Source organism: Halichoerus grypus, chromosome 10 (assembly GCF_964656455.1).
Source record: "Halichoerus grypus chromosome 10, mHalGry1.hap1.1, whole genome shotgun sequence".
NCBI lineage: Eukaryota > Metazoa > Chordata > Mammalia > Carnivora > Phocidae > Halichoerus > Halichoerus grypus.
Window position 1 is genome coordinate 34,849,330 of NC_135721.1, and position 27,183 is coordinate 34,876,512.

Here is a 27,183-nt window from a genome sequence, read left to right on the forward strand (position 1 = left end):
AGCTTTGCCTAAGCTGGGAGTTTGGTTTCTGGAACTTGCACTCAAACCGTCCTTACTGAAGTGGAAATGACACAGGCCCCAAGCCCTGGAGACAAACCCAACCTCCCTTGCTGCTGCCCGAGGAGCTGGGCCCTCAAACCCTCCCCTGGGTGTTTTGGTAAAACTGCTCTCAGGATTCGTGGGATGGTGGCCAGTTCCAGCCACTAACGTCACGAAAGTGACCAACTTAATACTTCTTACTGTACAAACAACTTTTATTTGGATGTGGCTACTCGGTAAATATTGAACAGTAATCATCCCAGGCAATAAAATGAGGGATAAATGGTGGCTTTTCAAGATAACACGGTGGTCAGGAAGTGAGTGGTCAACAAGAATAAGCCAGAATTTTCTCTTTGGTGGCTCCCTGTACCCGCCCCCCATCCCCCAGGAGCAGCAAAAAAAAAAAAAAATTGGTAACAAACTGTAAGCCCAGAATCAGCTAAGACTAGTTCCTTTCCGTAATAATTCATCCCATTTCAAAACCAGAGCAGACATGTGCAGCCCATGGGGCCGTGCCTTGCTCACCCAGGGCGGGAGGCCCGGTGCTCAGACAGAAGACTGGGCTGGAACCCCTGCACAGATGAAGACAGGCCGGAGAGCGCAGCTTCCTTTTGAAAAATATTTACTTTGAAATCAAGCACCTCGATTATATGTTTCTGTGTGCATAACGCCGCCCTTTCCTTTGAGAATGGCCCCAAATCACGGATGCCTTTGCGTGTCGGGGTGTGCGAGCCCTTCCCCCCGTGAGGCCCCACACAGCTGCCGCCACTCAGGGGGACGCAGGGGGTGTGGGTGCATGTGGAAGAGCACGGACCCTGGGACGGGGGTCCTTTCTGGCTTCCTGAGATGTCCCACGTCGTGGGACAGAAGCCCACAGAAGAATCCTTGCCTGGAACGTCCTGCCTCATTTCCTCGATGGTCTTTTCTGAGGGAAAAGGTGGCTTCTAGTCCTTAGGAAGCAGGTTTCTGGAGGCCTAGCACAGGCGTCCTGCAGCCTTGCGGTTTTCTGTCAGGCCCCACTTGTGGAGAAGCAGGCCGCCCCCCCCTCCCCCCAGTTCTTACTGCATAACAATTTTGTAGAATCAGTCACTTATTTTCCCCACAAATCTACCCTCAAAGTTGCTTTTATGAAGATTTTCCTTGGATCCCAAAACTGGGGAGGAAAGGGAAGGGGGCAGTGGGATGGGCGGGACAGTGTGGCTCGTCCCTGTCAGCTCCCCCGGGGGAGGGGAGAGAGGATTTGGACCACTGCTCAAAGCAAAGGCAGAACCATGCCTCAGGAACAAGGTCTGTGGGTCTTCTTCAGATCTGAAGGCATCGACAGCACCATTTTGATTTTAACAGAACAAGAATGAGTGTTCCCTTAAACCTGCTCTGGGGGAACCTGACTCCTGAGACAGAATCCCCAAACAGGTGTGACAGTGGCAGATCTGGGATTCTCACCTGTGAGGACTTTGGATATCGGTTTTCCAGAAGAGTGAGGTTCCCTGTCAGAAGGGACAGTTACTTTCCCAGGCAAAAACCAAACCAACCAAACAAACAAGCAAAACAACCCCCCCCAAGCTTTTTCATATTCGCCATAATGAATTAAAAATGTCCAAACAGAGATGCCAGAGTGTGATTTCATCACTCAGTCTGAGAAGCTGGTCTGTCCAGCCTGCTGATGTTCTTGCTGGTCTTCTGTTTGTCATCCACATGGTGAATGTTGAGAGCGACTTTCCGGAGCCCATCATCCAGGTGTTGCTGGGGTGCTTCTCCCCGCGGCCCGGCTCCCCGCCTCTTCAGTGGTAGTAGATGCTGAAGGCGTGGAGGATGTAGAGCAGGGCAGTGATGAAGGCGAAGAACTGCAAGGAGACCAGAGACTCCTGCATTAGCTATGGCCAGGGCCGATGGCCGCCCCCACCCCTTCTCTGCAGTCTGGGAGGCCGCGTGTCCTGACCCTGCTCCCCCTGCCTGCCCCGTGCCCTGCCAGGCAGCCACCGCTGGCCCCCCTCTCCACCCTCCTTGATACCCGCCATCCCCAGGCACCCTCCTGGGTTCCCGCTCCAACTCTCCTGGGCACACATGTCCTCCTGAACCTGGGCAGAGAGCAGGCTTGCTCAGTCCCTGCCGCCGGTCCTGTCTCCCTCGCTGTCCCCTTGTCCTGGCCAGTCTGGACTCTGATGACTTCCCCCACATGTCCACCTGGTAGCCCAGGACCCCGCCTTGAGCGCCTGCTTGTCAGCTCCTCGTGAATGCTTCGGAGGCCCCTCCAGCTCTCAGTGGTCCAGACTGGACTCCTGAGCTTTCCTCTTTAGCCTCACCAGCTCAGGGGGCTCCAGGACTCCCATCTCATCCCGCTGCCTGACAGAAACCAGCCTGATGCCTCACTCCCCCCACCGCCACGTCCACAGCCATCCCCAAACTCGTCTGCGTGTACTTCCTGACCATCCTTGGTGTGCTCACTTCTCCCTTGTCTCGGCTGCCGTCATCCTTCGCCAAGACCTCTCGTGGCCTCGACTTGCCCACTTCTGCTCACTCTCCCCCTCTATCTGTCCCAAGAGGAGGATGTGATTGCGCTGCTCCTGACATATGTTTGAAACTGTGTGAGGAGTCCCTGCTTCTCAGGATAGAGGCCATTCCAGCCTCACTTTGCCCCACTGTCCACTCACACCCTGTTCTCATTCATTCGTTCGTTCATTCGCTCATTCAACAAATATCTTCCAAGCGCCTGCTATACTTCAAAAGTGACAGTAGCCATAACAGCGAACAAAACATTCAAAAATCCCTATCTTCATGGTGCTTACATCCTAGCGGCAGAAGCAGAAAGTAAGCAAGATAAACCAGTGGAGGCTCAGGTTCGCTGGGGACAAGCGCCCAGGAGAAAAGGTGCCAGAGAGAACACGGGCCTGCTGGGGAGGGGGAAGGGCAAGCCTCCCCGAGAAGGAGGCCGGGGCTTTGCCTCCTGGGGCAGGGCTGTCCCTGCCAGGGAGAGGTGCGAGCAGGTGTCGAGTGCTCAGGCGCGGCTGGAGGAGGCCTGGAGGAGGCCGGCGAGGCTGGAGAAGCTGGGGGTGGGGGCGGGAGGGGGGTAGGAGGAGAGAGGCCAGAGGGCACTGGGCCAGACTGTGGAAGGGCAGCCGCGTGTGGGTCTTGCTGGAGTCAGGAGTTTAGGGGAGTTAGGATAGTTTGAGGAGGAGGGAAAGGAGGCAGACAGGCTGGAAAGGCCACCCTAGTGGCTGCCTGGCGTCCCATTCTTACAGTGGAGAATGGCTCCCCACGCTGCACCCCCTCCTCCTGCCACCTGATCCTTGCAGGAGCCCCCACATTGACACAGGACGTGACCTTTCTGGTCCCAGCGACTGGTCGCTGTTGGGCTTACACCCAGTGTGCATGTTAGATCCTTTCTGAGAAGTGTTCAAAGGCCGAAGAAGGAAGGTTAGGCCACTATAGAGGAGGAAGCTGCTGGCTGTGAGCGAGCTGCCACATGAGGGCGCCATTCCCCCACGGGAGAAGAGAGGCTGCCAGGAAGGCAGGCCCTGGCTGAGTCTCTGGTCCTAGTGGACCTAAGGTCTTGGGGGTCCTGCTCTCCTTACAACTGGCTGGACCACCTGGCCCTGGATTCCATCAGCCCACAGTTAGCCCTGTGCACTGCCGTCACTGACACGAAAGGACCCTGGCACAGTTCGGCCATGCTGAGGAATTCGGGTTCCATTCCATAAGCAGTGGGGGCCATGGAAGAATTTTCAATAGGGGAGAAAGATGCGCTCCAATTTGTGTTTTAGAAAAGTTCTGAGGGTGGTAGAGTGGGCGTACGAGTGAGCAAGGCTGAGGTGGGAAAAGCAGAAAATGAGAGACAACACCTGAACCTGGGCTTGGTACCCTTTGAGCTTGCACACGGCTGTTTACACGTGCATGTGCACACACACAGACACACACACACACAGACACACAGACACACATAGACACAGACAGACACACAGACACACAGACCCAGATACACACACATACAGCATAGACACAGACAGACAGACACAGACACACGCACACACACCTCCTCCTGTCCTCCGGGGCCCCACCAGCCTGAGGCTTGGGGTCCTCTGTCCGCAGGAGACAGAAGGGAGCCCCCGCGATGTGCCCCCCACCCCGCGGCTCCGTGTGCTGTCCGGCGCTCACCGAGGCTGCGGTGTTGATGTAGTAGTTCTTCAGGTCCTGCGTCTCAGAAACGATGGTGGCGTGTGCCTGCAGGACGGCGGCACTCATGTACAGGATGCCCGTGGTGCCGTGGTACAGGCTGTCCTGGAAAGGCACAGGGAGGCCACGGCCGGCGTCATGCGGGCACGCAAGCAGGTGAACACTTTCCCCGCGGCCCGTACAGCCGGGAGGAGTGGGCCAAAGAGGCCAGCCTGCTCCCGGCCTCCTGCTTTTTCCTTCTGCAGTGTTTCTGGTGAACCATCGATGCAGTGAACAGTAGTGGATTAATAAATGCCAACAGTGATATCAATACGAGCCAGCATTTGGCTGAGTGCTTACTCGTGCCAAGGCTTTCTCACGCACGTCATGTAACCTTGTCAATTATAGGGTCGGCACTACTTAACGTTAGTGCCATTTTGAGGAAATAGAAGCTCAAGGTTAAGGTCAATGAATAAATAGCCAAGTCAGGATTTGGACCCAGGCCAGATCAACTCCGAGCCTGTGCTCTCAACCATTAGCATTATGAAGACCTGCTATGCGCCGGCCCCTGTCCTACAGTATATGCACGCTGCCTCATTTCATTCCCACAGCTAATGGCATGAGGCTGCGGCCGTTGTTAGCACCCCCGATGTGCAGGTGAGGGGACTGGGCCTAAGCTAACATGTGGTGGAGTTGGCAGACCCGGGCTTATCGGACTCTAGATTCCAGTGGTTGAGCCTCTGTGCTAAATGCTCAGCAGTGTGCTTTCTTCAACTCGAGAATGTCAGACAGTCATTAAAGAGGGTTATCAATTCTGGAAGGAATGTCATCATTGGCATTTTGCAACCCCTAATGAGATATTCAGTTCGGGGAAAACTCATTAGGGGATGAAAAAAAGTATTAGGGAAAAAGTTGATGGGGGTAAGCCTGTCATGCTGGAAGAGGGACCACCAGTCACCATGTGTGATGTGACCAGAAACCACTTAATGAAACGTTGTTGCCAGAAAGGTTCACCCATCTTCAATTCAGGGACTTGGAGGAGCCAGTCACATCACACCAAGAAGAAGCAAACAGACAAACCCCAAATGTCGGATCTTCTGTAGGACAGCTGACCTGCCTTCTTCAACCAGTCACTGGCAAGAAGAGCCATTCTAGGTTAAAGATACCCAAGAACCATAACTACCAAGGGCAACGCGTGGCCCCTGTGAAGATCCCCATCAAACAGGCCAATGGTAAAAAGACATTTCAGGTGTAACGGGGTAAATCTGAATATGGCCTGGGTCTTAGATGATACCGAGGAATGATTGTTAATAACTTTATATAAGCATGATGATGTAAGAAAGTGTGCATATTTTTTTGGAGGCATACTGAAGTGTGTAGAATGGAATGATATGATGTTTTGGGTTTGCTTTAAAATTCTTTAGGAAAAAAAGGCTAGGTGCAGCAAGTGTGGTACAATGTTAATAGTACAGGAATCTCAGTTTTGGTTACTTGAGGGTCCATAATATGATGTTCCCTACTTTTGTATATGTTCTTAATTGTTCAGTACAGAAACATTTTAAATGGTTATCAAGATGATGTGACATGAAAACAATTTAATGACATAATGTTAATGAAAGAATTGATATCCAAAATTATTGGTTCAGCGTGATTATATATACACTTTACATAAAAATTGCGAGGAATAGAGGAATCACTGTGGGACTGGGGTGATTTCCCCCCCTACTATCATTTCCTTCGATGCTGCTCCAACGATTTAACCATAAATAAAATTTAAAGGGAAATGAGTCAGGATGTGCTTGATATCGAATATGTATATTCCTAACAAGGAAGACAGTGGAGGAATACAATGAAACATTTACTGTGGCACAGGAGTGCTTTCCTTCTGGCTTACTAGTAAACACATTAAGATAAAAAGTCTTGGTTCTGTAGTGGCCCAGCCCTGACAAGGCCTCTGGTCCCTGGTCTCTGGTTCTCCCTCCCCGCCCAGAAGGCCCCTTGTCCTCACAACACCCAGGACAGACATCAGGAGGAGCCCAAGGGCCTGGGTCACTCCCTCTGGTTCTTACCAGGACTCTCCAGGACTCGTATCTTTTGTAAAATCCAAACAGGTAAGACAACAGGAACATCAGGGAGATGAGAAACGAGGTGAGCGAGACATACATCACCCATCCTTGCAGCAACGGGTTTGCTACCTGGGTGGCAGCTACCAGGATCCACACCCAGCATCCAAATATCTGTAAGAAGAAACCATAAAAGAAGAGCCTTGTGTAGGGCATACTTCGCTTCACAGGGCATCTGTCTTCTCTTCTGTCTGGATAAAAGCTCTTCAGGTGAACTTAGGTGGGAATCAAGAGGGGAAGGAAGGCTGACCCTGGGGGAAGAGTAGATTTTTTTTTTTTAGAAAATTCAAGTGGTTAACACAGAGCTCACTGATGGAAGGACTTGGGTAATTTGGCCTGTGGATTGTGTCTTCTTGGCCCAAACGATGTTAGCATACACAGTTTTAAAAAACATTTCTGAATAAGTTGCCAACATTTAAAACAGGATATTTCACATGAAAAATTCAGATTTAAGACATTTCTTGAGAAATCCATAGTTCTAGCCACAGTGAACACATTGCCAGGCCAGAGTAGGCTGAAATGAGCTGTGACTGTTTCTTTAAAAAGGACCTGGCGTCCTCAGTGGACCACCTCCCTTTTACCCCCAACCCCACACCACTGTGTGGCATGTTCTCTGTTGTTCACTTTCACTGTGGAATATTATTTCCTTTCCCTGGCTCCCGTTACCCACTCACAGTGCCTGCCTGGCCCTGTGGGCATTTGGTTTGGGCCCCTGGGTTATAGTATTTGATAGCCTGTGGTCAGGTACCAGTTGGGCGATACCATTCCAGTTTAATCACCTCTCAGCCCTGTCCTGCCTTTTATTATCCCCTTGGTGGAGAAACCAAACCTTCTCCTCGTCCTCTCTGGGCTCTGCATTTGTTTGCTTACCCGTGCTGGTCAGCCCAGGGAAAGAACTAAATGTCCACCAGAAAGCATGTTTAGTTAGAGGCCTGAGGGAGAGGGTCAACATGAGCACCAAGTGGTTTTGTTGTTGTTGGTTTGTCTCAGACTAGCTAGGCTCCTCTCCTTCCTGGGTTCTCCTTAGGATGTCCTTGTGAGCCTCCTTGGTTCTCTCTCTCCTCATTCCTGTTAAATCTGTGCTTCTAAGCATCCTATAGGCTGGCGATCCCAGGCCTTCAGTCCCACACATCCACTTGCCCACATGGATGTCTCTATTCGGATGTTCCCCTGCAGGGGCCAACCCTGCACTTGCAGGACCTCGGGAGTGAATGCCTTATTAAATTTTGCACCCTGAGCACCTCATTTGCGCCACCCCAGTCCTGGCTTTGTCCCTCAAGCTCCTTAAATCCAACAGATACAAAATCTGAACTCACTGCCACTCCCCAATTCCCTCAGAACCTATTCTCCTCAGCACCTTCTGAGAATGACCCTTCTGAGGGAGAGAGTGATGGGATTGGGAATGAGTGTACTGAGACCTTCAAAGATAGTGGTAATGTTCTATTTCTTACACTGCCTAGTGGGTAATTTGTTCTTTTATAAAGCAATAAAATAATTTTGAAAAAAAAAAAAAAGAATGTGTTAGACTATGAGACAACTGGAGATTTGGAGTCATGGGGAGAGGGAGCCGTCCTTGGTGTGGAGGAATCACACTACCAGATTTTAAAACTTTCTGTAAAGTTACGGTAATCAAAAGAGTTGTCAATGCAGGTGGCTCCCAGTTCTGCCCATCTCAGGAGATGGCTCCTCCCCTTCCCTAGTTCTGTCACTTCCACACAAATTTTAGAAGCAGACTGCCAGTATCTACAATATCCATCTGTTAGGATTTTGTGTTAATTTCATATTCAACATCTATAGATCAGTTTGGGGGAGAACTGACATCTTTACTATGGTATGAACATGGTACGCTTCTCCAATAATTGAGATGTTTTTTGGTTTCTTTTATCAATATTTTGTTCTTTTTAGCATACAGATACTATATACACTTCCTGTATTTATCCCTAAGTATTTTATTTTGGGGGAGCTATTGTAAATAGTATTGCTTTTTACAAATTTCATTTCCCAGTTTTTCAATGCCAATAGACAGAAACATGATCGACTGTTTTGTGTGTTAACGTTGTATCCGGCAACTTGCTAAACTCACTTAAGGGTTTTTTGTTTTTGTTTTGGTTTTGGTTGTCGTTTGGTATGCTCCTTGGGATTTTCTCTGTATCTCATCAGATTTTAATTTTTTATGATTACAGATAAGATTGAGCTTACTTTTATGTCTTTCATCTTCTGTAAAATTTTAAATTGTTTTATTCGTTACAAATTTCTTGTGGGTTTGCCTTTTTCTTATTGATTCAGAGTAATTCTTTTTTTTATTTTTATTTAAAAAAATTTTTTTTTAAAGATTTTATTTATTTATTTGAGAGAGAGAATGAGATAGAGACAGAGAGCATGAGAGGGAGGAGGGTCAGAGGGAGAAGCAGACTCCCTGCTGAGCAGGGAGCCCGACGCGGGGCTCGATCCCGGGACTCCAGGATCATGACCTGAGCTGAAGGCAGTCGCCTAACCAACTGAGCCACCCAGGCGTCCCCCCAGAGTAATTCTTTCTAATAGTGTGGATCTCATTGACTGTTATAATTATTGCAAATATATTCCTCCAGGATGTGTCTCACACGTTTTATGATGCCTTTTGATGAAATGAGTTCTTAATTTTAATGTAATTGAATACGTTCATCTTTTCCTTTACAGACTGCACTTTTTTGATGGAGTTTAAGAAATCTTTCCCTACCTTGAGTCATGAAGATATTCTTGCATCTCAGATACTCCTTCTGGGATCACTTTCTTTCTTCCTGCGGTACAATCATTAGTAATTTCTTTAGGAAAGGTCGGTTGGTAGTATTCAGTTTGATTTGTCAGAAAACGTTATTTTTCCCCTGACAATTGTTTCCTCTCAGCACTTCTAAGATATTTTCCCACTGTGTTCTACAACTTTCTATATTATCCCATTATATTCCAGCTGCCATTTTTGCTGCTGAGAGGGCAGCTCTTCGTTGCACAGCAGCTCTTCTGGAGGAATCTGCCTTTGGTATCCGGCTGCTTTGGGAGTCTTCTCTCTGCCTTTGGTGTTCTGCAGTTTGTGCAATAGTTATACAATGTGTTGAAGTGTGGGTGTCTTTGTATTAATTTTGCTTGGTATTAATTTCATATTCAATATCTGATCATTCCATTTTCTCAGTCTTGGTGCTTGCTTCTGCAGTTTTGAATGACTGTGGAGGTAGCTCATTTCTGAATGATGCTGTTAGAGAACTTCTGGCCTAAGCAAGTCCACATAACTTCTGTCTAGCTCAGCTGAAAGATATGCAACGTTCAGTTCTGATTTTCATAACATATCCCTGGCTTTATGGGACTAGCAGTTCTCATCTTACAAATAAACAACACGTAGACATAGGTATTGCCTGTGAGGCTTCCACTGCTGTTGTTCTGGAGAGGAAAAGCACGTTTGAATTTATAGAGACTTCATAGGCTCTTAAGAAGAAAAAAGGAACAGGAGGTGAGGAGCCAAAATAGACTAAGAGGGTGACCACAAAGCTCTTACTGGGCTGGACAACATCTCCAGAAGCTTGGCCTTCACTTAAAGCACCAGCTCTGGGGGCACATTTCCCCAGATCTTTTTTATTTTTTATTTTTTTAGAGCAAGAGAGAGAGAGCATGAGCTGGGGCCAGGGGGCAGGGACAGAGGGAGAGGGAGAGAGAGAATCTTAAGCAGGCTCCACACCAGTGCGGAACCTGATACGGGACTCAATCTCACGATCCTGAGATCATGACTTGAGCTGAAATTAAGAGCGGATGCTTAACCACCCAGGCACCCCCACATTTCCCCAGACCTGAATAATCAGTGTGCACATGAATTTCAGAAATCTTAGGTTGGGCCTGGGACTGCCGGTGAGTGAGTTGGCCAGCTTGTCCTGAAGAGAGGTTGTTGAGGGACAGAAGCCACCGTCCCCTCAGAACTGGGCTCTTGCATGTCGAGCTCAGTGACAGGGGCTGCTGGTGCTTTCGGGCACCTGCCAAGCATCCTCCCTACCAACACCTGGGACACGCATAAAAATGCTGGCGCCCTGTCAACACCCAAACAATGCTAGGTCTTAGTGGGAATGGTATTTGGGATTTAGGGGCTGCACCAGAACTTGTAAAATTTTAGACTCACATTAGACCTCTGAGGGCAGAGAATGCTCTGTGCCGTTCACTGCTATATTCCCTGTGCCTAGCACAGGGCCTAAAACAAAGTGGGTGGGGATGGAGTCAAAGAACATTCTTTAGAGTGAATCAGTGAGGACACTACCACCACCTCACATTCACCAGGTGCTAAAATGCATTCGCTCAGATGGCCTCATTTAGTCTCTAAGGCAAGTCTAACTCCTTGCACTTCCTTTTTTTTTTTTTTTTTTAAGATTTTATTTATTTATTTGACAGAGAGAGACACAGTGAGAGAGGGAACACAAGCAGGGGGAGTGGGAGAGGGAGAAGCAGGCTTCCCGCCGAGCAGGGAGCCCGATGTGGGGCTTGATCCCAGGACGCTGGGATCATGACCTGAGCTGAAGGCAGACGCCCAACGACTGAGCCACCCAGGTGCCCCTCCCTTGTGCTTTCTGAGACCAGAGAGCTGCCACTTGATTCCTGCCCCTGATTATTGCCAGTTCACCTCTGCTAGACCTGGGGGTGCGTGCCAGGGTGCCTCAGGGCCACTGTGCCCGTCAGTGCCTGCAAAGGGGTCCGCCCCTGCCCCCCTCCTACCTTCAGAGGCTGCCCTGGGCAGACATTGCCGAATGCACACTGTTTACATGTCAGCGCTAAATTCTCACCCCAGTGCGTGAGGTGATGCCGTACTAGAGGGGCCTGAGCCTGAGGTCACACAGGGCGTGGGGCAGGACAGCTCTGGATCTCTTCTCACAACAGAGTTCGCCCCCGAGGGCAGGGGCCTCTGAGCATTTGGGTATCTACTCAAATTGCATGAGAATCTTCTGAAATGGCTTTAGTGTTGCATAATCAACGTGACACAGAGGAATGTTATTTTTTTATTTCCACACCCTCTACCTTCTGGACAGAAGGAGGGACCAGGGCCAAGGACAAACTCCAGGTAAATTTAAACCCAGTATTTGTTATCTCATTTCTGCCCCAAGAAGTCTAGGTTGGATTCTTTATGGGTAAGGCAGTTTCAAGTAGTTGTCTTTATTTATTTATTTTTTTAACTTATATTTAGCTTTCCAAATTTTCTTGGCAGGCTAAACTGCTCTCTTATTTTAACCTTCAGTTTGTATTTCCCAAGAGCAGGAGATATATTTAGATGTTTGGGGCTGGCCCTCAACCTGGAAGAGTATTTGATTATAGTAAGATATTGGGATGGAGCAGATTCCAAGTACAGGTTTGCTCAGAATCTGTTTCTTACGAACAAACACAGATTAGTCATCTATACATCTTCCAAAGGCCGACCCGAAATTTGAAGAGTTCTCTTAAAGTAGAATGGAGCGTAACGTTAAGTTTGGCCACTGATTCTTCCTGGGAGCATGGCGAATAGCTCCCTCGGGTGTAGAGAGCTGGTTAAAGCACAAGAATATAGGAGGGAGCCACAGCACCCAGCTCGTACTCTGGGAGAAATGCTGATTCCAGGGTCGGGGCAGAGAAGTTGGGCCCGAGCATCTTATCACACCAGACAGTGAGAAAACTTTCAAAGGCACCCGGGGTTAGGTCAGGAGGATTCAGAAGGCTCTTGCTGACCAAAGATGGGACAATTTGAGCTTCAAATAAGGGTAACAGCTGTGGATTGAAATCTATCAACTAAGTTGGAATCCATGAATTGAAAATGATACTTTAAGAAAAGCCCTGTTGGGGTCACTTTGGTGGGGGGGTTGCTTATTATTTTGGAAGGCAGCTGTGCTCATCATTATACCATCTGTGCTTATTAATTTGCAAACTGCTTACCAAGGAAAAGAATCAACAAAAAATATGGCGTAAGGGTAAGGAGACTCTAAAATACATGGATACCCGAGGCTTCAGCTCAGAGCTGTGCTCTGAGTCCTGTTACTCCTGGGCTCTTTGAGAAATCCCCAAGGTCTGGATCCTGCCCCAGAGAAGCCTGAGCCGGTGAGAGAGGCTGCATTGTTCAAAGTTCCCCAGAGGGTGCAGTTTGGACTGAGAACCCCTGGAATCTGTCTCTCTGTTTCCCATCCCCTCCACCCGTTGGTGTGGCTGGGCATGCAGCACCATTCCTCCCTCCCGGTTCCAATTCTAGCTTGGCCTGCTGGGAAGGTTACTTGACTCATCGGTACCTCCATGTCTTGGTCCATCAAACAGAGGAGCTGGGGATGCCTCTTTCATCTGGTTCTTGTAAGAACTAGCTAAATCCTCCCAGCACATAGTGAGTCCAGGGAAACCACTGTTGGCCATGTTAGCCATTACCATTCGGAACGGCACAGAAGATGGGAGAGAATGTTCCCTGAGAAAGACCCAGAGGAGGGAATGTCCAAGGCCAGGCTTCCTGAGGGAAGGGAAGTTCACTTCCGGGAGAGCTGGGAGACCAATCAGCTGGGTGAGTGAGAGAACATTCAGGGGGCACAGATCCTTTGGAGGAGTTGATGAAAGTTTTGGTCACCTAGAAAGATGTACCTATGTACATGCATGATTTTTGTCCACAAATCTGGGGACTCACAGACCCTCAAAGCCCCCCTACAGATCCCAGGTTGAAATCTACTGCCATCTCCAGGTTAAGTAACAGTGCCATCAACTGCTGTATTATTTTGACAATATCAATCAAAACATTAAATACACATATTGTTTGATCCAGTAATTTCACTTTTTGGAATCTGTCCTATAAATAACCCTCAGGAACAAAATGATGAATGTACAAGATTGTTTACTGGAGCCTTGCTGGTTACAGAAAAGATAAGATACCTCCTAAAGGTTCATCCAGAGAGGACCAGTCAAAGCAATTATATCTGCACAATGGAACACTCAGCAGCCTTCAAAAAGAATGAAAAAAACCTCTGTATACCAAATAGAACACGCTCAAGAACGGTATAAGGCACACACCAGCGTGCCCAGTGTGCTATGATTTATGTAGAAAAAGGAGAAAATGTGTGTTTGTGTGTGTGTATGTGTGTGCACATTTGTTTACAGATGCAGAGAATATTTCTGGAATGAGACCCAATAAACCAATCATGCCCCAGGCTCCCAGGAGAACTGCCTGACAGGGTTTTGAATGTTTAAACTAATCCGAAAAAAACCCCAATATTTATATTTACAAAGAAAAAAGAAGATGCTGTGCTGGATGATGGAGGTTGGCTTCAAAGGTCAGGACTTTTGAATGGGAGAGAAAGGAGAACCACCGGTTCTTTGGGGAGGATGAATCTGTCCACCTAGATAAGAGCAGCTGGGAGCTGAGGCCTCCAATGCGCAGGGCTGGTGAATGTCATGCCCTGAGAGGTCCTAGAGAAAGGCGCTGCCCTGGAGATGACCCCATGTGAAAGGCGAAGGAGCGTCAAAAGGATGCGAGGTCTCAGAAGTGCACAGCCCAGGCTCCTGGCCAAGGCGGGGCGGTGTGGGCTCGGGAGGGGCAGGTCAGGGACTGCGAGCCAGGGAGGAGCTCCAGGGCGATACCCCGGCGGCAGGTTTTTCTGCATAGCTGGGCAGTATCTCAGCAATGGCGGGTCTCCCCACCAGTGCTGCCTTCCTCTTTCTGCCACCTGTCTTCATTTTCAGAAAGTGTTGCCTCTCCTTCCCTTCCCTGGAACTTGGGGGGACGCAGGCGCTACCACAAAGCCTCAGAAATGTCAGGCTGGGAGGGAAAGGCCCAAATCAGCACAGTGAGGCCCAGGAGGTCAGTGGTGCCAAGCGATGTTCTGGCCTTGCCCACAGCGGGACCCAGGACTCCCTGAAGACTCCCTCAGGATGAAGTAATCTGTAGTGCCTCACATTCAGGAACCCTGGGCCCATGAGGTGTAAGTGCAGGGTCTCTTGGCCATCGTATACCCCTCTTGTAGAAAATTGTATAAAATACGCAGAACAAAATTTACCATCTTAACCATTTTTAAGCGTACAGGTCGGTGGCCTTAAGTGCATTCCCAGCGTTGTGCGGCCATCGCTGCCATTCATGTCCAGATTGCTTTCCATCTTGCAAAACTGAAAACTCTGTGCCCATCACACACTAACTCACCATGTCTCCCCTCCCCACAGTCCCTGTCCTATTTATTTATTTATTTACTGATTTTTTATTATTTAGGTTTTTTTTAAGTAGGCTCCACACCCAGCGTGGAGCCCAAAGTAGAGCTCGATCTCACAACCCTGAGATCAAGACCTGAGCTGATATCAAGAGTCGGATGCTTCACCGACTGAGCCACCCAGGCGCCCCCCGTCCCAATCTTTTTTCTCTATGAATTTGATCACTCTAAGTATATCATGTGAGTGGAACCGTATAGGATTTGTCTTTTTGAGACTGGCTCATTTCACTGAACATAATGTCCTCAAGGGTCATCCATGTTGCGGTCTGTGTCAGACTTCCCTTCCTTTTTAAAGACTGAATAATGTTCCGTTACGTGAATATACCACATATATATTTTGCTTATGCATTCATCCATTGACGGAAGCTTGGGCTGCTTCCACTTTTTGGCTACTGTGAATAGCTCTGCTATGAACATGGAGGTACAGCTCTCTGTTTGATGCACATCCTTTAAAAGGGAGAAATAAGATGAAACCCATGCTGGGACTGTGCTTTGGACCCCATAATTCTGGTGCAAAATACTCCTTCAAACAGATACACCCCCGTGTCTGTGCCACTGTGGCTGGAGCGGATGTCCCTTGGGAGTGTGACGTTCTCAACTCAAAATGCCTCAGCTCCACAGTGATTTTAATGACTCAAACCAAAACTGCACGGTGGGAGGTAGAGCTGCTACTATTTTTCAACTGGAAGATTTTAAATTGGTTGTAAAAATAATTGCCACAGTAAAGGAATTTTTTGTTATGTTCCCTTCCCTCCCAAGCCTAGTGCTAATGCATACATATTTTCTATAAAGGTATAAAGCATGATGAACATACATTTTGTATTCTACTTTTAATATTTTGTATTTTGCTCCATGGCTTCATAATAAAATTGAATCTTGTTACTCAAGGTAGTTCTATAGAGTTGGCCTGAACACTGAATCCGTGAACACCGAACCATTGCTCCCAGGGTAAATAGGAGTTAGGTTCCTGCAAATCTCTGGCCACAATATTTTCATCAACTGATCAACACATACCTTTATTTTAGGTGTGTTTCTGTCTAAAGACACCTCATGTAATAGATAGCGTTGATCCACTAACCCTGAACTCTTGGCCAGCAGCGCTATATGCGTATCGAACATGTGTTGTCTCTGAAAGGCCAATCACAGCCTTCCCGAGCTGAAACACTGGACCGAACTTCAGCACTAACTCAGGGGCTATTTTGAGCAGCAACATCACCAACAAAAAGCACAAAAATACAAAAGACGTGGCACCAAACAAACTTTGAAAAGGACGCTTGTTTGCAGTGCGAGAGCTGAAACAAGAAAGGAGAGTATCAGCTTGTTCAGCCTCAGGTGGGAACATGCACATCAGACAATCTGACCTTTTTGCTGCTCTGCACACAGAAGTGCTGTGAGTATTGATTTGCGGGTTGCAAATAAATTTTAGTGAATAGGTAAATTTGCAAATACAGCATCGTGAGTAATGAGGATTGACTGTACTTTTTTTTTTAGAGAGAGAGAGCACGAGTCGGGGCAGAGGGGCAAAGGGAGAGAGAATCTCAAGCAGACTCCCCACTGAGCACAGAACCCAACTCAGGGCTCGATCCCAGGACCCCAAGTTCACGACCTGAGCTGAAATCAAGAGTCAAATGCTTAACCGACTGAGCCACCCAGGCGCCCCAAGGATTGACTGTACTTTCAAAGCCATAGAATTACATTCCACCAAGTCAGTATCCGTCATTTACCCCATTAGGCCCCTGTGCAAGTATGTTGGCTGTCCCCAGCTTCCCCAACATAGATAATGCCCCAGTAAATAATGGTGCAGAGATGGTTGTCGCCATCTAAATTGTTTCCTTAAATTCCCCAACTGGGCTTACTGGTAGGAGGTGTGGGCAGGAAGGGGATGTAGCTGGTGACTTTCCAACATTAGCTAGGTTCGTCGCATGCCCTGGCTGGGACACTTTGTGACTGCATCCAGCCCTTCCAGGGGGAGGCCTTTGGGGGACCCCTGAGAAGGGGTTCCTTCTGCCTAAGGAGACCCAGATGAGATAGTCCCCGTTCTCGCTCTGGCCATTGCTGTGTCTGGTGTTAGGCCTGGAGCTATGAAATGGAAGAGGAGGGAGGCAGAGAGCAAAAGCCTGGGCCCTGGGGACACAGCTATGCTGCTGACGGTAGAGCTGGTGGGTCCCAACTTCCTAGCACGCGACATAGTCCGCCTCCCTTCCGTTCAAGCCAGTTGGAACCGGCGAATGCCCTTGTCACAGCACTGCTGAGGACCAGCTGGGACCCGGGACCTCACCCCCACTTCAAACACCTCGCTGGCTCCCGACGGCCCTCAGACCAAACTCAGGCCGCAGCCCAGCAAGCCCAGCCTGCCTCTCCCTCCCTACTCTGGGCCAGTCTCCCTGAGCCTCCGTCAGCGCCCCAGGCCTGGGGCTTCCCGACGTGGGCTGAGACTCATTCGTGGGTGGTGAAATCCACTTAGTTCGTTACCCACAGCATTAAAAGATTAAGTGGACTAGATTAGCAAACAGGAGTACATTGCCCATGGGAAAGGGAAACAGTGTCCTGAATCTGTTGTTTCATTACACACACACACACACACCCGTGTGTACCGGGTTGCCATGAAAATCTCTCTCTTCTGTGGGCCACAGTCGGTGTGTAGAGACCTTTGCTTCAGGACGCCTTCCCTCCTCTAGCCAAGGGCCTCTGCCTGTGCCGGTGTGCGCCCCTGTCCACACGTCCTTTCCTCCACGGCACTGTCCCCAGGGGGAGCCCACAGCATGGCTGCGGCTGCAGGAGCCCGTCGGGGACCTGGGGGCCACACCGGGGCCTGCGCGGGCAGCGGGAGCCTGGGAGAGGAAAGGAGCAGAAACGCTGCCGACAGGACAGGGGAGGGGCCCTGGGGTGTCCCATATCTGCAGGACTGGAACTCAGTGTGGAGGAGCCAGGGCCCTCCCAGCTGGGTGGTGCTGGCCTCCTCCAGGGCACCTCGGGGAGCCAGGCGCTCCTGGGCACCTCGACCGGCTGCGGGCCTCCGTGTGGGCAGCTCGGAGACCCCAGCACCCACACGGCTGCTGTCTACGGCCCACGAGGCGGCTCCCGTGCCCGAGTCTGCGGCCTGGCAGCCTGTGAAGCTTCTGAACAAGAATCCCTCCCTCCTTCGTACAGGGGAGGAAAGCTGTTCTGAGAGGCCAAGTGACCTACCCAAAGTTACCCATGGGAGCGGGCCAGGCCTGGATCGGACTCCCGTACCCGCATACATCTAGCATTGTATGGGAGTTCAATGCTCCATAATTTCAGCTAGGACACTTCCAAACACTGAGTCACTACATCCTGATTCAGAGTGAGAATTTTCTCTGTGGCTTTAAGGTTAGCAGGAAATTGTGGCCCAGGCCCCCTGGCCTCCGGTGAGGGCCCCTGTCTTATCCGGTCCACTCCAGGAACAATAGTGCAGGCCAGAGCTCCATCCACCACTGCTCCTGGCAGAATGAGTCGTATAAGGAGCCCTTGGTACCCACAAGTGCTCTCGGGACGGGACTGGCCACGGGCCAGGGAAAGTCTGGGCCTACCTTGGGGTGTATGCTTGGGAGGGGCAGGATGCCACAGCCCAGGAGGGGCTGGTGAGTCAGCTGGGCCTCCTTTGCCTTCCTCCCCTCCCTCCGGGCTTCCTCCCCCAGGACCGCGCCCACCCATTCAGACCTTGGCACCCCCACTGACCCAGCTTTTTATTGACTGAGCAGTACCGATTTACAGAAAGTACGATAATAAAAACATTCTTATCCATCCAAAGTCTAAAGAGCTTTTCCTTCTTGTCTCTTAAAACAAAACAAAACAAAACTAAGAATTTTTAGGGCAAAAATTCTTCTACCCTTTTTTTTTTTTTAACTTGTGCACCATAGACAAGTTAGAAAGTAGAGATAAAAGATGAAAAAGCAGATAAATGCATCCCATTCCCCAGTCCCCATGGTGGCCTGGTGGACAGGCTCCCTTCCACCCTGGTCTCTTTCTCTTTGGCTTCCACTACGGTTATTAATCTCATGTCCTTTCACATGTTCCCAGAAAGTCGCTAGATGAGCCCAAGAGTTGGGCTCAGGGGAGGTTCCCCCACCTCCTCCTTCCCTTAGGGACCAATGGCATGACCAATGGCCATGATCCTGTTCTTCGTCAGGCACTGAGGACCCAAGGACATCGCCATTCATTCACTCTAGTCCTCACTGACACCTGCTCAGCTCCCCCTCCCACACCTGTCTATGACCAGACCTTTGAGGGCAGGACCCAGATCAGGATCACCTCCTCCAGGAAGCCATTTTTGACTGCCAAGCCCCCAGTGCACTGCTGGGTGACCTCCCTCATGGTTATTGTCTCTCTCCACTGCCTCTTCCCCAGGCCCCAAGCTCCTGGATGGACACTGCCCTGTGGTTTTTGTGTCCCCAGTGTAGGGCACGGAGCCTGGCACAAAGCAGGTGCTCTGTACATGCTGCTGACTTGAGGAGGAGGCAGGAGGCGGGCTGCTGGACCCTCCCCTCCCTGGCCGCTCAGTCTCTTCTGCCTGGGCCTGATTCCCTGGCGGGTGGCACCAGCTGACACCTTCAGGGCTTGCCACTGTGACCCAACCACAGACTGGCACTGCTGCCAGGATCCAGGACAGAATGGGGACAAACCCGCATTTGTTTCATCCCCACCCATTTCCTGCTCCATTACCTCCCAGAGGATTTCCTGGGAGGTTTTTCTACCGCTCTGCCTTCTCCCCCAGCAGGTAGGAAGGACTAGACAAACGTGCTATCAGAGAGGATGATGTTCAACTAGACACACCACCCCCTCCCACATCCATCCAGCATCCCCCGGGCAGAGAGAGGGTGCAGCTGGGCATGGTGGCAGGGGTGGGCTAGGAGCAGCTTGGAGGCAGAAAAGCAAAGCTCGGAGAATCCCTCCACGGGGAGGAGCTGAGGTGGGCTCCCTCAACATAGGTCAGAAGACTCTGGGGTCCTGAACCTATGACATCTGGCCCCACTCTCCGACATACCTGGGACCTTCTAGGTATTAGTTTGAGGCAGGAGGGTGGGGACTGTGCCTCAAGAAGCTGTGGAACCTGGGTATAGGGCCAGGCCCTGTGTGAGCCCTGAGCGGACATCTACTCTGGCTGAGACAGGGAAGATCTGACCAAATGGTGACATCTGAGGGGCAGGGCTGGCTCACAAGGATGGGAGGATGCAAGGGAGGGGCTGGGAGAGACGAGAGGGGTAAAGGCCAGGGAACCTGGGTGGGGCTCCTCCACCCCTCCCTACTCTGGCCTGCTTCCTTGGCAGCAGCTTGCCAAGCTGGACAACACTCCAGAAACTTCTCCTGCCTCCCACAGATCTGCCTTGCCCCAGGGGAAAGTTCTCTAGGCAAAAGCACCTGGAAGGGCGCTGGCAGCAGATGGGGCATTTCTTACCGGTGAGACTGCTTATCTGGGGCTCCCTGCATTCCAGCAGGTCAGAATGTGCCAGGCCCCTCCCTGCTACCCAGGGAGGACCTGGGTTATTTCCTTCGGAGCACCTGTTGGTTAAGTGAAATCCTCCCGGTGGGCTGACCTTCCAGCAGCAGCTGGGTGCCTGCCTTCTCGGAACTGAGCGAGGCCACCGGTTCAGAGAAAGCTGCGCGTGGTTTGGCCAGATGGTCAGGCGAAGGGAAGGACCAGAAGTCCAGACTCAGGCAGAGGGGAGTGTGCAGATGGGGACTGTGCCAGGTAGTTGCCAGGGTCTTGCAGCTCCAGCCCACCCTTCTATGGTCTGCTCTGTGACAGAGGCCGGAGCTCTGTAAGCCGCAATGCCCAGCTCCCTTAGAAGCTGGATTTCTGCTAGGATCTGGCAATGGGGTGGGCGGGGGAGCTGGAATGGGAAGAGAGCGGCGGGGGCTTCCTGTTGCCCTGGCCACTCCAGCAGCAGCAGAACTTGGCTCCAGCCCCAAGGGCCTGTCTCCCCCCGCTGCTGTGCCCACTGCCTCAGAGCACCCCTCCTCAGGGGCCAGGGACGCAGCAGGCCGGTCTTCCTGTGGAGGCCCGAGCACTGGCCGCCCTCCCCAGACCCCAGCCACTTCGTGTACTTCTCCTCTGGCCGCTTCAGCATCTCCTTTTCAGCTCGGTGGGCTTCCCAACAGCGGCAGAAACAAGTCCCCTTATTGCATCCCCTCCCGAGACCTGACAGCACTCTGAAGGCGCAGCTCCATCCGCCGCTCTCCTGGGCTAGTGTCCCCCTGCCCCCTGAGGCGTCACTCTCCAGAAGGCAGGGCTGGTGTCTGCCTTCACCGTCTTTACAGCCCCGTGCTTGGCACAGAGTAGGTGCTCAGGAAGTACTTGCTGAGGGAATACATAGGATTAAAGCACGGCTGTCTCGCAGCCGGATTTCTTCCATCTGCTTTCCTCCTGGTCAGAGGAAGTGCTCGTCTGAACAAGCACACATCTAATCCCTCAATCCAAACCCTTCAAGAAGGCCAAGACCCCGCCTTGAGTAAGCTTATCCTGACAACTCCCGAGCTCCCGGAGCCTTCGGCAGTTGGGGCGTGCGCCCTGGCTTTTCACTCTTTCCTATCTTGGGGTGTTCTCCACATGCTCAGGCGCCGCTCCTTTTAAGACACGGTTCCTGATTTACCTTATCCCCCTTCTTAAGACCTTCTCACTCTTGTGGCCCCTGAGAGCAGAGCACGGGGCTAGAGCCGTGGTAGCATTCCGGTGAATACCTATTGGTTCACAGTTGGAAGTTGCTCACAGGAGACCCACACTTTCTAAGAAGAGGTCCAGACGACCAACAACAATAAAATACACGGGCTCACATTTCTAGAGCGGTTGCGATGTGCTGTCGTCTCCTGGGAATGTCCTTGTTGAAGCCCCAGAGCTGTCTTACGAGATCTTTACTGTTATCTCTCCACTGCTGAGGCTCGGAGTGGTTAAGGAATCTGCCCAAGTTCTCACAGGGATGACACAGCACAGTCAGGCTCTTGACCCCGTACCGACTGATTCTATGTTACTGAACCTGAGCACACTGGGGGCCTTGGAAGTAAGGGTGGGACTGGTGGAGGGAGGCCAAAGTGGGTCCAGGCAATGTAGGGAGGTTGACATCGACTGCTTCGCACATTGCCCCTCCCATCCTTCCCTCCCAGGGCCTTGCTCCTCCCCGGCCCCTCGCTCTACAATCTTCCTTCCCTGTCCCCTGTTCTCCCTTCCAGGGGACATCCTGGGGCATGAGGGTGGGAATCAGTGGTACCCTGGGCATGGAGATCACGAGCTCCCCTGTCCTGCAGGAGCAGGGTGGGGGGAAGCCACATGGTGGTGAGGTGGGGGGTGAAGGGAGGGACAGAAGCAACAAAGATGAAGTAAAACGGGTAAACTGAATTAACTTTTGAGTAAACATTCCCCCACGATCCCGAGATCATGACCTGAGCCAAAATCAAGAGTCAGACACTTAACCGACTGAGCTGCCCAGGTGCCCCTCAGACAGGCTTTTACATATAAACAGAGTAATAGAAGAAGCAGGCTGAAAATAAGGTGAAGCTGGGGATTTAAGTAAAATATAAAGGTGAGCTTCCCCAGCTGAAAGATTCTGGAATGAGCTTCTAGGGGAATCAGAGTATTTCCTTCTGGCCACCGTGCAAGAGAGTTAAGAAGCTGAGAACATCAAACACCAGGGTGTCTGAACCTTTTAACTGGCTGACTCTAGAAATCTTCTTAGCTGTTTCTTTTTAATTAAACATTGAATCAAGTTAACTAATGAAGAGATTAAAGTCAAAAGACATCTTGGACTCTGTTTCATAGCGCACTTCCCAGGTCACAGTCGCCTCGGTCAGCTCTCGGCATCGTTGATGAGTCAACTGACACCACATAGGCCATCACCATCCCCTAGCCACCTGCACACTGTGTGCTCTGGAGAGCTGGCCTGGGGGTGGGGGGCGGGGTGTGTGGTGCTGTGAGTCACCTGGTCCCCAGCCCCGCCCAGCACTAGCACCAGCAGGCTCTCACACTCTCTGAATGAAAGACAGACGGAAGACACCATGTCTGTTCTCACCTTAAAATGCACTGTTCCACACCTGGAGATTACATTTCGAAATGAATATCATCTTCAAGTGAGAAATCTAAACTCAACAGTAAACCGAACGAAATACGAATTTTAGTGTTAAAATCTCAGAAAGTCTCCTCCATTGCTGGTAGGAATGTAAAATGGTACAGGCACTCTGGAAAACAGTTTGTCAGTTTCTTAATAAAACGTGAGCATACATTTATTAAACAACCCAACAATCACACTCGGGCATTCTCCCAGAGGGGTGAAAACAATACCCACACTGAAGCCTGTATGTGAACGTTCATACGGCTTTATTTAGAAGAGCTAAAAACTGTAAGCAATTACAGTGTGTCTCAATGGGTCAATGGTGAAACAAGCTACGGTACACCCATGCCGTGGAATACTACACAGCAATCACAGGAACTACGGACACACACAAAGCTTGGGTGGACATCAAGGGCATTATGCTGTGTGCAAGAGGCCAATCTCAAAAGGCCACATACTCTATGACTCTATTTATTTATATAACTTTTTAAAAAAAGATGTACTTATTTATTTTAGAGAGAGAGAAAGAGCGAGCAGGAGCAGGGGGAGGGGCAGAAGGAGCAAGAGAGAGAATCTCAAGCAGACTCTGAATTGAGCACGGAGCCCAACGTGGGGCTCGATCTCACCACCCTGAGATCATGACTTGATCCAAAACCAAGAGTCAGACGCTTGACCGACTGAGCCACCCAGGCGCCCCTGTTTATATAACTTGAAATAACAAAATTATAGAGATGAAATTAGTGGCTTCCAGGGGTTCTGGAGGGGATGAGGGAAGACTGGGTGGGGGTTGGGTGACTGTAAAAAGGAAGCAGGTGGAAGATCTCTGTGGTGCCAGAACGGTTTTCTTGATTGTGGTGGTGACATGAATCTACAGGTGTGAGAAGATGACACAGAAGATGACATAGAAGATGACATACTTGACCAACGTCGCTTACTCGGTTTTGATGGGACTAGCATTCTGAAATCACTGGGGGAAGCTGGGGGAAGGCTATGGGAGACCTCTCTGAGCTATATTTGCAACTGCCTACGAATCTTTACCGCAAAATAAATGTTTTAAAATGTGCGTTTTAATGTTAAAGAGTCTAAAATAAAGCAACCTAGGCAAAGATCTGTATGAGCAGGCTCCGGGGGCAGAGTTGGTAGGGAACGCTTGATTCTATAGTCTGTGCTAGGAACACTCACTTAAGGAAAAGATGGTGCAAAATAGCATACACAGAATAACCCCATTAAATACATACATATGTGTGTGTATATATGCATACGCATATGGATTATATTTATTATTATCCATACATATGGATCATATTTATTTCTATATTTTCTAAGTATTCCACAATGAATAAGGATCACTTGTGAATTAAAACTGAAGTTGTAGGGGCGCCTGGGTGGTGCAGTCGGTTAAGCGTCCCACTCTAGATTTCGGCTCAGGTCGTGATCTTGGGGTCCTGGAATCGAGCCCCACATCAGGCTCCCTGCTCAGCGTGGGGTCTGCTTGAGATTCTCTCTCCCTCTCTCTCTGTCCCTCCCACTCATGCTCTCTCTCTCTTTCTCAAATAAAATAATCTTTTTTAAAAAAACCCTAAAATTGTAAATAAGGAAACATCAGACAAGGCTGAATGAAAGGACATTTACAAAATAACTGATCGCTATTCTTCAGAAGTATGAAGACAGACTGAAGGAGACAGAGGAGGTAAGATACCCAAATGCAATGCCAAATCCTGGACAGGAACCTGGACTAGAAAAATGACATGAGTGGGGAAATCACAATTTGAATGAAGTTTATTAGAACAGTTGATCAATGAAAGTATCCGTGCTAATTTCCTGATTTTTATAGTTGCATTACGTAAGATGTGGACTTTAAGGGAAGCCGAGTAAAGAGTGTATGGGAACGCTCTGTCCTGTTCACACAGCTTTGCTATAAATCTAAAATTACATCAAAAGAAAAATAAATGAGTACGATTGAGCCAATGACAACATCCCACCCCCTAGAGATACTTAAGGCCCCAGCCGAAGCCCACAGGAGCCCAGCCTCGTGCGGCTGGACGCATGCGATGGCCCCGATCATGACAAAGTACCCCCAGGGGGTTTCCTGGCTCTGTAAGCCCCTTCCCTCCAGCCTCCTGCCTGCTGGGCTCTCCTGGACTCCAGGCCTTCCCTGTTCTTGGCCCCCAGCCTGAAAATCCATCCTGTTCTTTGAGGTCCAGCACCAAAATCAGCGCCTCCGTGGTAGGTCTGGACCCCTCCCTGACTTGACAAGGTCAGACCGTCTCTCCTTGCTGATGCCACGGCCCAGGACAGTCACCGCCTCAAGCATAGTCTGACTGTGGGGGAGTCCTCGGGCATGTGTCTCCAGCAGACGGGGCACCCTCTACCAGGGGCTTGCAACGCTGACATAAAGCATGTGCTCAGTACAGAGTGGTGGCAAGAATCACAATCCTGGCAATTCATGTGGTTGTTCTGAGGTGAGGGACACGCCCGGGTCCGGGCACAGAGAACTTGCAAGAGCACTAAGATGTCATCAGCCTGGCAGGATGCCCATGCTTATGTTCCCTCCCCCCCCGCCCCCAGGGGGCAGGCCTGGCAGAAACCTGCCTCTTGGGTGGGGTTTCAGCTGGAGCCGCCCAAGTGCTGGGCCCACCCTGCCTGGCTTCCCTTTCTTGGTGCCATCAATGGGTGCGCTTTAACCAGTTTGCCACAGGGTCACTTGCTCAGGCCCAGCCTTCAGGCAAATGATGAGAGAGGGCCGGTCACGTCCGATTGAAAGCTGGAACCACCTTCCCCTCCCTGGCCCGGGGTCAGGACTGCCAAATTCAGTCAGGGGGGCTGTGACCCAGTGGTCAAGCAACTCCTCTCACTCTAAAGATAGGTCCTGGAGACTTGAGTCCTTTTTAAGAAAGGACTTAAGAAAGTGTTACCCACAAGCTGGATATTTCAGGACATGTTCAAAACACGAAATAAACTCCTTTGCCCTGAATGGTTCACCAGATTTCAGTGTCCCCATGAGTAGAAAGGGGATGGTGGCAGCTGGCTCAGATGGGCACTGCGTCTACAGGGCTCTGCAGACTTCAACCTGTGAGCCACCCCCGGGCCCTGGCAGGGGTTTGAGCCGCAATCCAGCTGCAGGGCATCTCAGAGAGTGTAACGCAGTGATAGGTCCCCATGTGCAACCGGGGCGGCTCACACAACTGTTTTATGGCAGATGTTGTCACAAGCTACCTCTTGCACAGAGTCTACAAGTCAAAGTTCAAAGTCAGCTGACATGACAGTTAATACTGGAAGACCTCCTCTCAGAAGGAAAGACAGAGTGCCCCCCGCCAACTGTTTTGAACTTTAGAAAAGCAGAAACAAGCAAGTAGTTGGAGAAAAGAAACCATATAAAAGTCCGTTTCTAACATCTTCCTGAGGACCCAGGATATTTTAGCAGCATCCCCCCACCACCCTTCACCGCCCGTCTGATCACCAGGTGGCCTGCCTGTCACCCACGGTGGGTGGGTTTGTTTTGGAAGGAGGAAACCCACCCATACTGCAGAAGTTGGGAGGAGTAGCACAGGGAGGGATTAGGGACCATCCCCGCTGAGTCGGAGCGGTGGGGGAGATGGGAGACCCACAGCAGCTCCGGCCCCTGTCCCTCCCCCGCCCCCCCAGGAGTGCCGGCTTCTCCTGGGCCCTCCCCTTCTGCAGGTGACCCACGCGGCAGCACTCACCAGCTCGGGCAAGAAGAAGGCGTAGGGGATGGTGAAGAACAGCACGACCCCCAGGGGCACTTCGGGCGGGGCGTAGCTGGTGGCAGGCGGCCGGTCCGGGGAGGCCATCTCTAGCCCAACGTCTGGTGCCCTTGGCTCTGCAGCGGCTCGCCTGCCAGCCCAGTCAAATATCACCTCCTGCCTGACACACCCATCGGACGTCGCCTGGGAGGGAAAAAAAACGTTCCAGCCAAGCAGGTCCTTCCACTGCCCCGGCCAAAAGACTCCCCAGTGAAATGCGAATGCAGATTCAGCTTTGCATCAGATGGGCCTCAGCTCCCTGGGGCAGAGCCACTGGGCACACTGAGGCACGGAGGGCGGAGACTCTCTTCCTACACTTTCCCTCCTCAGGAATTTTGAATCCGGGAGCATATTAACTCCAGGGGATGCCAGCTACAGCCACCACCCCTCGACCGTGTGGCCAGAGTCTAGGCGAAGGCCACTTGCTCTGACCAGGACTGTTTATTAAGGGCCTACTATGAGCTAAACAATCTGCAGGCTCCCCACAGCCATGCTCACGGCTATATCATCTCTTTCCCAAGTGAGGAGACTGAGAATCTGTTAGGTTAAGCTAAGGTCACAGAGCTGGTCACGAACGATGTTGGGTCTTCTATCCGTCCGCCCCTGCTGCCTGGGTCCCTCCTTCTCCACTCCTGGGGGCCACCCTCCGTCTCAGAGGGGGAGAAGCCATCCTCACTTCCAGCTCCTGTCCTCAGGCAATTGGCATTTCCTTCTCTCCTTGCATCCCCTTCACCACCCTCCTCCCTCCTCTGCTCACATAGCCGGTGGAGGAGTTCTCCCTCTCTAGAAGTCGGCCCCATCAGGCACCTGAGAAGGGTTCAGCTGGCTGGGTGCAGCCCCAAGTTTG

The 27,183-nt window shown here is 50.7% G+C and overlaps 1 protein-coding gene across 1 annotated transcript; it reads right to left on the reverse strand.

The window, feature by feature from the left end:
* Nucleotides 1-233: 233 nt before the first annotated feature.
* MALL (mal, T cell differentiation protein like) lies at nt 234-27,183 on the reverse strand. The gene is made up of 5 exons (XM_078056278.1): nt 27,144-27,183; nt 26,277-26,480; nt 6,258-6,425; nt 4,192-4,314; nt 234-1,883 (listed from the first exon to the last, which is right to left on the reverse strand). Exons 2-5 carry the CDS (start codon nt 26,382-26,384, stop codon nt 1,821-1,823), a joined length of 462 nt encoding a protein of 153 aa, XP_077912404.1. The 5' UTR covers nt 26,385-26,480; nt 27,144-27,183; the 3' UTR covers nt 234-1,820.